The sequence below is a fragment of the Callionymus lyra genome, chromosome 17, assembly GCF_982586985.1.
Source record: "Callionymus lyra chromosome 17, fCalLyr1.hap1.1, whole genome shotgun sequence".
In the NCBI taxonomy this organism is placed as follows: Eukaryota; Metazoa; Chordata; class Actinopteri; order Syngnathiformes; family Callionymidae; genus Callionymus; species Callionymus lyra.
In genome coordinates, this window is record NC_141834.1 from 4,122,563 (window position 1) to 4,135,074 (window position 12,512).

General features: G+C 38.1%; 2 protein-coding genes across 3 annotated transcripts in view; both read right to left on the minus strand.

The window, feature by feature from the left end:
- crppa (CDP-L-ribitol pyrophosphorylase A) overlaps positions 1–4,626 on the minus strand; it is a 32,001-nt gene extending 27,375 nt beyond the window's left edge. For both annotated transcript variants that reach the window (XM_087813231.1, XM_087813230.1), the window contains exons 1-3: positions 4,046–4,626; positions 2,883–3,147; positions 2,569–2,718 (exon numbers count right to left, since the gene is read on the minus strand). In XM_087813231.1, coding sequence (XP_087669357.1) covers positions 2,569–2,718; positions 2,883–3,147; positions 4,046–4,275 — 645 coding nt within the window. In that variant the 5' untranslated portion in view covers positions 4,276–4,626. The remainder of the gene's footprint in view (positions 1–2,568; positions 2,719–2,882; positions 3,148–4,045) is intronic.
- A 480-nt stretch (positions 4,627–5,106) lies between these two features.
- Positions 5,107–11,277, minus strand: sostdc1a (sclerostin domain containing 1a). The gene is made up of 2 exons (XM_087812859.1): positions 11,028–11,277; positions 5,107–5,776 (listed from the first exon to the last, which is right to left on the minus strand). Exons 1-2 carry the CDS (start codon positions 11,227–11,229, stop codon positions 5,337–5,339), a joined length of 642 nt encoding a protein of 213 aa, XP_087668985.1. The 5' UTR covers positions 11,230–11,277; the 3' UTR covers positions 5,107–5,336.
- Between the last annotated feature and the right edge of the window lie 1,235 nt (positions 11,278–12,512).

Genomic DNA, 12,512 nt, shown 5'->3' on the forward strand with positions numbered 1-12,512 from the left:
ATTTTTATCACTTTTTTTATCATGATGATGGTGAGGAAATGCAAATAAATTCAAAAACACAATCAAGTTTTATTATCTATAAAACTTTTTAATTATTCCCAAATATAACACTGACCATTGATGTTGGTTTCAAGACGATCTTTCATCGAAGTAAACATCAATAAATAACATCAATACTGTCCGTCTGAGACCAAAGTTAAAATCCACAGGCTGTCACAAACATTCCATCTCTTATTTTTCCTGACGTGGGAAAGCCTTCACCAAATAATCAACATCGTTGATTTTCTTGGTATGTTTTACGGAAGAAAGTTAGATTTTCCATTTACGTCTTGACAGTTGTAACACAGATATTTTGATTGGCTATGGTTTCGGAGATAAGTGCCCCCCCCCCTCAGCTGTTTATTGACAGTTATACCTTATGGACATGTAGACTACAAGTTTAGCAGCTCTGTGTTTGAACAGGAGCCGTTTATGATAAATGTTTATAATGATATTGCCTTATTAACATAATTTGTCTTCATTTAACCATTGTGTTATCTCAGGGTCAGGTTGACCCGAAGTCCGCAAAAGAAAATGTGTTAGTGTTGTGTTGTCTAAGGGTCAAGGTGAACGACAAAGATGGCTTCCAGAACTACATATGCAGTGGTGGAGATGGTCACCCTGACCCTGAGATAACACAAGGGATACAAATTATTATTCTTAATGAAATATTATTCATGGATATTTCTCTATAACAAGACATTATTTTGAGCCCGTTTAGCGTTCCACAGCGCCATCACCTGCCTGGCATGTAGAGACGCCACTGCTGGTTTTAAAACACCGTCTCAGTCTCACTCCCTCTTAGTGAACTCATCGCTGAAGCTTTTTAGTGTATTTTTAAAAAATGAAGATAGTAGTTGGTTGTTATTATCAAATATAGATAAAAAGAGAAAATACATTTTTTATGTAATGTTTAAACGAAATATCAGGGGGAGTTTATGGATTCAGCCTCAGGATGCATCTTATAACTTTTAAACTTCCATTAGAACCCGTCAGGGTGAGAGTCCACAATTCATTAAACTATTCCACTTTTATTAAACACAGATGTTGACAGTTTGACTGGTCAACATTGCCTCAATAATCCTGGAGGCTGAAGAAGGTTCTGGAATATGAGTCATGAGATCTCACCCGGGTTCTCAGACTTTAGAAGAGGAGTCTTTTATCTCAGGGAGCGTGGAACCGAGAGGAGAAACGACATGAGAAATACTGTAGTCTTGAGGTAATTGAACCTGCAGCACTTTCTGGTGGCACAAAGGCCCCTCACTCGGTCCTGGATAGAGTGTCCCCCCTGCTTTTGTCCTTCCAGCTCTAACTTCTTTCCCTCTTAATGCATGTCAAAGCTCCGAACGTGAAGCTCGCAGAGATTTTTCATCAACATGACCTACAGTGCTAACCTGACAGACACCTTACACTTTCGATTCTTTACAAACCCCAAAGAAGGGTTGGGGTGGGGCTATATGGAGGGGGGGGGTCAATCAATCAGCCTCAACTCCACCGTCCTCCACGGCAATAAAACATGAGATTATCTGAAATATGAAAAAACTAAGTAATCTGAGGATACAACCGACGGCGTTCTTATGTGTGTGAGAACAGAGGTGGTAAAATGACTTCAACATAAAGGTTGGGTCAGATTAAAAAAAACTGCATCATCCTACGGGTCTACAAGGGTCATCACGAGATCATGCTAAAGAACTTCTCCATATACAACTGGTGTCATCTGCACTCAGCACTAAAAACATATTGACCAAGACATACATAGGCTGCATTGCAAGTCAATGAAAATTCAAATTCATTCAAAGTAAATAAGGATTTAATAGCTTGTTTCACTCACTGGGACTAATGTGTTTGTAAGGCCCCGGTGAAGACAGCATAACAAGCAATACAATAAATGTTCTGCTGCTTATTCTCTTATGGGAGTTGCAGGGGACTTCAGCCAATCCCAGTGTCTTCAGGTGAGAGACAGGGGACACCCTGAACAGGACGCCAGTCTGTCACAGGGTAACACAAAGACACAACCATTCACACACACACTCGTACCTACAGATAAGTTCCCAAAGTTCCCAAGCAACCTCTGTACGTTTTTGGACTGTGGGAGGAAACCGGAGTGCCCGGAGTAAACCCAAAACATAATAACACTTTTATACAGTTCCATTTATCTCACATGGTTGCGGAATATCAGATAATGTGCTCAACTCATGCTCAACGAAGACAACTGAGCAACAGTCACTACATTAAAATGAACAAAATCTTTGCTTATAACAGGTTACTCTGAAAATAATTCCAACCCTGAGCCAACACGAGGGTGAGTAGAAAATGAGTTCAGTTTGAATTTTTGGGTGAACTGTCACTTTAATATGCTAACCATTAATCACAAACTTAGATTCCGGCAAAAAAAGGTTTGTAAAATTCTCAACTCACTCCGAGTAATGTGTAGTAAGAACTCACTCCCCTCAGAATATAATAGTTCTAGTGAGGTTGTCAACACCGTTTGTGCTTTAGATCGATTAAACGCGTTTCACGATAACGCACCCGCTGATAGGCTTGAAGGATGACATCATACAGGAACCCCTGAGGCATCTCACTGGCTCTGTACTTGGCCCGCTCCAGCGAGTGATCCAGGAAGCCTTCAGGTGTGGCGGCGATCACCGTGGAGACGAGAGGCCGGATCACCCCGGCCGCCTGGGAGACAATCAGAATATGAATGAAAGTCAGGTGGTCGTAATGTTATGGTTGGCCTTCATGAGCTGATCTTCAACCCATATAACAAACTTCCACATGATGTCTTGTCTTATTGGTATGACAGTTTTAGACCATGTTGAAAACTGAGAGTTCTGCGAACTGACCCCATGCTTCTTGGCCGCAGCGGCGATCTTGTACACAAAGTCCTCCTCCACAAACGGCCGGACGGCGTCGTGCACGATGACCACCTCCGGCCTCTCCGCCGGACCCCGGTCCAGAGCCCGGAGGCCCTCGTAGATGGACCTGTGGCGGGTGGAGCCGCCTGGCACCGCCCGAGCCTTCCTGTGCTGGAAACGCTGGATGATGTCTGTCATCGGCTCCATGTTTTCTTTGGCAACAACAACCACAATGTTCTGGACCCAGGGCAGCCTGCCAGCACACACACCAGATGCTCGCACACTTGTGTTTCATAAAGTGAGACTTTAGACAAACCAGAAACAAACAACACACACGAAAACCCGGGGCTGGAACTAATCTTCGACTCCACTTCCCTTGATAAACTCCATCAGCGTGTGAATCTATCGCCTTGAAACGGCTTCAACAAGAAGCTAACTCTCTAAATCATCATCTGAACTCTGACAGGTGCTGCTACCACACATAGCTATCACCGTCTGGTACGCAGCTGAAACTGTTTTCCCCAACTCTACACAATGTAACACCAGCGCATTTCAAGAAAATATGTTATGTAGTTTGGTTGAATAAGATGAAGATCATTTCAATACACTCATGTCTCATCTCAAACGTGATTAATCGTGTCTGTTATGAACTGATAAAGTTGATTTAAGAAGAAAATATTTCCCTCTTATATATATCTAATGGTTCCTATGTTTCCTTAATCACACCAGTTGAACAGAGGGAACCAGACTATGCTTCATGTAGTTTGTTTTGGAAAATGGCTGAAATAATGCAAAATATTTTTTATTTTTAAACTTAGCATCTGCTTACTTTGCCCAATGGGAGGGCCGTCGCCTCTGAGCGGGTTTTACACAATCACACACTTGTTTTTTTAATCTATTACTTTTGTTATAGATTGTGATGATTGTTATTTGGATTTACTTTCTAAATGTATCCAAATACTAGTCCAGTATTAATAAGGATGTGTTTATTAACAAATAACAAATTATAAAAAACCAAGTTTAACATTTAAGATTAAAGGTTGATTGAAAAGTATAGTGTGCACTGACGCACTCTGGCCGGTAGAAGAGCTGCACAGGTGAGCTGTCAGTCCTGCATCAGTCGCGACTTCACCTGCAGCTGTTCGTCTTACTTCTCGAAAGCTTGGATGGTGTAGCTGATCAAAGGTCTTCCCAGGAAGTAGCAGAACTGCTTCGGCGTCTGCAGCCCGGTTCTCTCTCCTGTGCCGCCGGCAGGAAGTACCACCGACACCGGAAAGTCCAGGCTCGGCTGTGCGGGCGTCTGAACACTTTCCTCGGCATGGCTCGCCAGGAAAGTCCCAGGCTTTGCAGGCCTGACTTGTTTATCGGCATCGTTTTGCATATCAAGGCCGGCTATCTGTGTGAGCGTACCGGGGAAGGTCTTGGGTCGGAACCAGTCATTTTGTATCAGCCACGCTAAACTCGTGGACCGCGGAGTGGCTGTGATTGTAAATCAATCTTCCGTATTAAGCTGTTAAACTTCCGGTGATTTATTTCAGAATAAGAGTAAAGAAAATTGAAACAACTGTTTATTTTACACGACATTACTTACATTTCATCCACAATTAACTAACGTTTATCGGAGCATTTTGTTCTTCTATTAAAACGAATTAATAAACAATTGCGATACTTTACTGTAAACGCGAAATGAGCAGTAATTTCCGGTTCGGCTGTAGTACTCTTTGTAACTTTTCAAATGACACAGCAGCACGCTTAAGTTATAAGATCTGTTTATATTTTTATTGACGATTAAAAAGTACATTTTAAAATTTGTTTACATTTTTATTCTTACGTCTGCTTTCATGTCGACGTGTTCACTTTATGTGAAATAACATTTTTCTAGTTTTTTATGAATGAAAGAAGGATTTCATTATTTATCTTTTAATGTAAATATACTCTGTTAAACGTTTACGTTGACATTTTCACTTTTTATCTTCATATCCTTTTTTATCAATAAAGTTCCGTTTTATTGACACGCTTTTTTCATGATCTTCATCATTTTAGTTATTTTTGCTATCTGGTCCTTTTCTTCACAACAATAGTTTCACCTCCAGCCTTCATTCTACAGGTAACTTTTTACATCTTTAAAACTCTTACATATCCAGACAATTCGTTACAAAAAGCATCAGACGTTGCGATAAAAAAGTGATATTTATTCATGACGTCATTACAATCTGGGGCATAATGTTTCTGTAAAATATATTACATCACACCTCGTTTATCTGGTAAAAATATACACTCGTGGTATTTACACATGTACACTGGAGCTGTGGTTTTCCTGGTGTTGGTGGTTCCGAATGCTGGGTCAGAACCTTCGCCCCAGTCAAGCCCTGGTTTGTTCACATTATCCAAATCCTCCGTGGACCTGGGAGGGGGGGTCCAGTCCTACAGGGGTTCAGGGTTTCAGTCAGTGTCGTGCCAGTTGGCGCTCGGCTGCTTCTTCGCCGGCCTCCTCTTGGGGGCGCTCTTGCGCAGGAGCAGCGGCGGCGACAGCGACGCCTCCTCGTGCGCGGACTCGTTCTGCTGGCGGGAGTAGCGCTTGCACTTGCAGGAGGTGACCACCGTGATCTTGTAGGTGCGCGTGCTGCCGTCCTGGCACTGCAGCTGGATCCGCTGCGTCCGGGTCTTGTCGTTGACGCAGCGCCACTCGCTCCCGCCGCCGCCGCCGCTGCGTCGACTCCAGAACTTCTTGCCGTGCGCGCCGCCGATCCAGTTGTGCAGCATCTGCGCCGGGAGACACTCGCCCGCGCACACGAGCTCCTTGACGGGGCTGACGCTCGTGCAGTGACCGTCCGAGATGTACTTGGTGGAGCGGAGCTCCCTGCAGCCGATCTGAGTCCTCTCTGGAACACAAGATTTTTTTAACAGACATTAACTATGAGACATTAAGAGTTGATTTTGAGTTTTATCTCAAGAACACACACACATCCTGCTTTTGCTAAAACTCCAGTAAAACTTTCAAAGATTATGAATTCCTAAAATGTAATATTGAACTGATCAACAGACCACCAAGACTATTGTTGGAAAACATACACTGGAAAAAAAATTCCCAGGTAAACTGTGACAATTATTAGTTTCTAATTGTAATGGTCCGTGGGAACTGGAATTTATTCAAGTAAAACTATAAATTTAACTTATAAAGAACCCAGAAATACCAAGTCAGTACCATTAGTGCTGATAAGTTGCGCGCTTGAAACCGCGCATGCGCATTTTGAAAGGCATACAGGATGCGTGAGCTTTGGAACACATTATTTTGAAGATAAGTCATCATGTAGACAGATGTTTTCAGTCTATTTATACTTTTTGGGGAAAAATATTGGGTTGTCTTTGCCATATTTTACAAAAAGACGAGAAAAGTCAAGGCAGAAAACCGTTAGTTAGAATATGATCAGCTTGTTGGGAGCAAGACTTTTGATCCCGAAGAACGTGACAAATATTTTTTTATTATTAGTTTTTTTGTAAAAAAAAAATATATATATATATATTTTAAATTAAAACAGTTTAAATTTTAACGTATTTTTTTAATTCATTGTTTCGATAAACATTTGGAGGTAATTTAAGCTAAAGAGAAATTATGTTAAATGAGATGTACTGTTACTAAGATATAGTCAATAGATCCGAGATCGAAATTAATTATTTTTAAATGCCCTTGAAAAGCAATTGGTTTTAGCTAAGAAGCAGTCGGCTTAAGTAAAACTTCAACAGGAGAGAGTATAACTCAATGAACATATTAGTAATCACTAGTAAATTATCTGAGGTTTGCTATTAAAATTAACTTACTAGTAAGTTAAGCGTACTTGATGTTCGTCCATGTAGAATTAACTTCAATTATTAAGTGCAAAAACGTTCCAAACATGCAAAAAAAGTTTCTCAATGAAATAACACCCCCCATTTTCTTTCAGTGTGGTGAGTCCTCTTTCTCACATCTTTCTGGACAGTCTCTATAAACACATTAATAAATTAAAACAAGAAGAGTGTGACACGTGAGAGGAAAAATGTGACTTGAGTTAATGACAAGAGTGAAATGTGCTCTAAAATGATGTTGATTCTTCAGCTTGAACTGACATTTTAAGATCAGGTTTCAGGAAAACCGTTAAATCATTTGTCGGACAAAACAGATGAAGAAAAACCTCCATAAAATTAAAAAGAGGTGAGATTAAATTGCCTCAAACAAGCGTCGGACATTAAATGGTAAAGAAAAGTAGCTTTAAAGTGAGTATATGGACTTGCAGTGACTTTTAATTCAATGTTCAGATGCTTAATGCAGTATAAAATGTAATTACATCAGAATAAAACCGCTTTTACTGCCCCACGTAAACACACCAGAAGTATAGAATAAAAATGAAATCTGAGATAAAATAAAATGAGATTAAAGGAAAAACCATCATGAAAAAAATTAAATAACAGACATTAACATCGTGTAACCAGATGACATACCTTTACTAACTGAAGAAAGAACCCCAGAGAAAAGAACATCTTAAAAATAAAAAGCAGAGGGCTGGTTGTAAACCATCAACCTTTCGGATACAATTGAAATAGACTGTAAAATATAGATCAAACCATTTGTTTGAAAATATTCTGTTGGCCAAAGCATTTTATTTTTATTTTACTTCAAAGTATGTTCAGTCTGACAAATGACAAAGGTTTTTCTGACACGATCATTTACCTGAGGAAGCCCTAAAATGTACATAGTACTCAACACTAGCTTCATCTTCATCATCTACATCATCATCACCTTTATCAACATCACTAGCATCATTTATTATTTAGATTATCTTCATCTATATTATCTTCATCATCTTCATAATAACCAGCATCATTATATTCCATATTATCTTCATCATCACCAGCATCATTATTATCTATATTATCTTCATCATCATCAGCATCATTATATTAAATAGTATCTTCATCATCTTCATCATCATCAGCATCATTATGTTAAATATTATCTTCATCATCTTCATTATCACCAGCATCATTATTATCTATATTATCTTCATCATCACCAGCATCATTATATTCCATATTATCTTCATCATCTTCATCATCACCAGCATCGTTATATTCCATATTATCTTCATCATCACCAGCATCATTATATTCCATATTCTCTTCATCTCCTCATTTACATCATCACCAGCATCATAATTATTATCTATATTATCTTCATCATCATCAGCATCATCATTATTATCTATATTATCTTCATCATCATCAGCATCATTATATTCCATATTATCTTCATCATCTTCATAATCACCAGCATCATTATATTCCATATTATCTTCATCATCTTCAGCATCATTATATTCCATATTATCTTCATCATCTTCATCATTACCAGCATCATTATATTCCATATTATCTTCATCATCACCAGCATCATTACATTCCATATTATCTTCATCATCACCAGCATCATCATTATCTATATTATCTTCATCATTACCAGCATCATTATTATCTATATTATTTTCATCATTACCAGCATCATTATTATCTACATTATCTTCATCATCTTCGTCATTACCAGCAGCATCATCATTATCTTCATCATCTTCATCATTACCAGCATCATCATTATCTACATTATCTTCATCATCTTCATCATTACCAGCATCATTATTATCTATATTATCTTCATCATCTTCATCATTACCAGCATCATCATTATCTATAGTATCTTCATCATTACCAGCATCATTATAATCTACATTATCTTCATCATCTTCATCATTACCAGCATCATCATTATCTATATTATCTTCATCATTACCAGCATCATTATAATCTACATTATCTTCATCATCTTCATCATTACCAGCATCATCATTATCTATAGTATCTTCATCATCTCCATGTATATTATGTTGATAATCACCTGCATTATTATCATCTATATTACCTTTATCATCATCAATATTATCTTCATCATCTTCATCATAACAGCATCATTATCTATATTATCTTTATCATCTTCATCATAACAGCATAATTATTATCTATATTATCTTCATCATCTTCATCATAACAGCATCATTATTATCTATATTATCTTCATCATCCTTATCATAAGAAGCATCATCATTATCTATATTATCTTCATCATCTTCATGTATATTATGTTGATAATCACCAGCATTATTATCATCTATATTACCTTTATCATCATAAATACTATCTTCATCATCATCTATATCATCTTAATATTCTTCTATCACTGCTTGGACCCTCTTCCTTTTCTCCATCCCTCTGTCTCCCCCCTCTCCTTCCCAGCTGATCTGGAGGCTGTTAACACCTAGTCTGGTTCTGCTCGCAGTTTCTGCCTAGTAAAGGGAAGTTTTAACCATGTCACAGTGTGAGTCACTTGTTGGTTTACTGAAACCTGACTTTCCTAGTCTCATTTCAAGACTCTAGTGTTGGGACATAACTTTTTTTAGTTTTGATACTTTATATAAAATTGAATCAATTATTTCTTCATCCAACATCATCATCACCATTACTTCACCATCTTCATTTTGATAATCTCAATTATAGTTATTGTTATAATAATAATCATTATCTTCATCATCATATTCTTCTTAATCATCATCATCACTATTATCTTCATCATCTATAGCATCTTCATCATCTATAGCATCATCTTCATCATCTATAGCATCATATTTATCACCATTATCTTCATCATCTATAGCATCTTCATCATCTATAGCATCATCTTCATCACTATTATCTTCATCATCTATAGCATCATATTCATCACCATTATCTTCATCAGCTATAGCATCTTCATCATCTATAGCATCATCTTCATCACTATTATCTTCATCATCTATAGCATCATCTTCTTCACCACCACCATCATAATCATTCCCACCCTTATCATCATCATCATCACCACCACTAGCATCACTATCTTCATTATAATAATCTTAATTTTCATTATCATCATCATTACCAACATCATAATCACAGATTTACCATCATAACCAGCTTGACATCAGCAGAAGGAGTTAACTTACACCAGCACCAAGTTTCTGTGTTGATTGTTCTTTTTTTCTATATGAAAAGTTAATATATTTTATTGAGATGCCACAGTTGTCTAAGCTACATACTGAACAAAAGTAGATCTTTTCATCTGGACTCTTAGTCTTGACACAATATCTGTTACTCCTCCCTATCAGGGTGATTGATGATTCCAGACCACACTTCCATGGTAACTGCAGAATAAGGTTCAGTGTTCCAGGTTTAATCGTTGAAGAAATATTTCAGTTAGAATAACAAAATGTTACCAAGAAGACTCCTGGTTCTGGAAAACACACAAGCGCTCTTCACAGTAGAATAAAATAAGGGAGTAGATTGTGTTGTCTGTGAAGAAGCTCAACAAGACAGAAGTTTCTTTTCATGCGAGACACAAGGCTCAGTCAGACACACTATCAATTTAAAGGTCAACTAATGTTAAAATCCAGCTCTCCTGACTCACATGTTTCAAATGTTGAAGTCTTCCTCGCTCATCATTTTGAGGTAATTACTCTAAGTTCTTCTGAAAGGTTACAAGAATCTATTGTAACGTAATAATGGTCTTCACTCATCCTTCGACTAGCTTTAATCACTCCCCGCTTTGTTTAAACAACGAGTCACTTCGAGGTTGTTTGTTTTCAGTGGGAGAGGCTTAAGAATATTTTCTAATGTAAATATTTCAATTTAAATGTTTTGTACAAACAGACACACACTGATGAGTATATACTTAAGAGGAGCTCACACACAAGCAACATAACTTGAACAATATATTATATTATAATATAATATAATTATAATTATATTATATTAATTATGCATAGCTTAATTGCTTATATTGCACTTCAAAAATAATACATTTAGAAATTAGACAAATTATACCATTTCATTAAAATAAGTTTAACTCGAACAAAAACAGGTTTTCAAGCGTTGAAATAACCGTTAAATTAGATTTTACATTGATTGATTGTCTTTTTGTTTTGTGTTTTCCTGTTTTAAATCTGACTAACACATTTATCTACAACAGAACCAGTGACGTGCTTCACTGAATGTTGCGCAACTTTGGACACTCACCACCTCTGTCGTGCGTCTGCCCGCCTGCTGCTCGGCCACCGGTCCGGGCTCGGTTCAGGGACACGTTGCTCTGCGGTTCCGGTACCATCGCGGTGACGTGCGAGAAGAGAAGCTCCGTCGCGTCGTTCTTGAAGCTCAGAGAGTTCTGCAGCAGCAGACACAGCAGGACCAGAGTCCGGTGGTCGCAGAGGTTCCGGTCCATGATGGTTCGAACTAGATCCGGTGCGGGACGATGTGACGGTGGTCTGGGGTGTCGTGGGAACTGCGTGGAGGTTCGTGTTGTTGCTGGGTTTATAGTCGGGACCGCCTCCAGCCGTGACAGCTGATCAGGTGCGGTTCAGGCGGTCCAACACGCCCACCGGACTTTTATTTTGAAAGATACATCCAATTAAACCTTCTATTATCACATAATTATCCTTTTATTATTAAAAAATGATTTAAATAATACATTTAATATTTATTTTGTGCATATATACAATATATAAAAAGGAGACCCGACAGAGAAAGTCGAATTTAACACAATTCTGCTTATAAATATAGAGCTCTATAAATATAAATTACTTACTATAGTAAGTATACTTTAATTGTTTAATTCATATTGTTGGGCGAGTTGAAAAATAAAAGGCTTTTATTTGGAAGTGGGCTATTATATGTCAATTGCTTAGATCAATTCTCACAATTTAAACATTTCAAAGAACCTTGATCGACGGTGATGAGATTAAGGAACTAATGGGTAGTTTTGTAGCTTCCGGTTCTTATTGTTAAATTAGATCAATCTAATGTAATCTTGTTAAAACATCCATTATTGTGTTAATTTGAAATAATGACAACTTAACCAACAGATATGTTAAGTTTGATCAAAAAGACAAATAAATAAAAAGTTTCATCTCAGACTTGGAGGTGCGGAACCTCATCCATCGACCAGGGTGGGACATGAATTCGTCTTCAAGTGGATTAAAAGCGGAGTTAGATGCTTTCAAGTCTCGGCAGGTGAATTTAAGAACCAGGAAACTTCTTTGTAACGGATGTTTGTTCGTCTCTTCACTTCCGAGCGCCATGAAAAGAGTGTTTGCCCTTCAGTCGTCGGTGCACACACGCCTGAAAGGAGGGAGGAAGCAGAGAAAAGTGGTCTCTAAGCCTGTGGGAAAAGGCGCAGGTGAGGGTGTGAGCAGGAAGCGACCCCACGTCGCTGAAGGTGGGGCCACAAAGATTCCACAACAACTGGAACAAAGACGGGAGTCGGAAAGTCGCCAAGGTAACGTGGTTTGTTAAGTTTCTGGACAGACAAAAGCGGTTTCTTTACACTTTTTGTCATATATTCTGGCAGAAGGGCGGGACCCCCACGTTTAACACAAAACACATAGTAAAATGAGGATAAAAATATATATTTAAAATACACTAGATATGGAACCATTAATTAAACTATAGTAATGTTAATATGTTAAATAAAATTAGTGAAAACAAGTCAAGAAACGGGTTGTAATA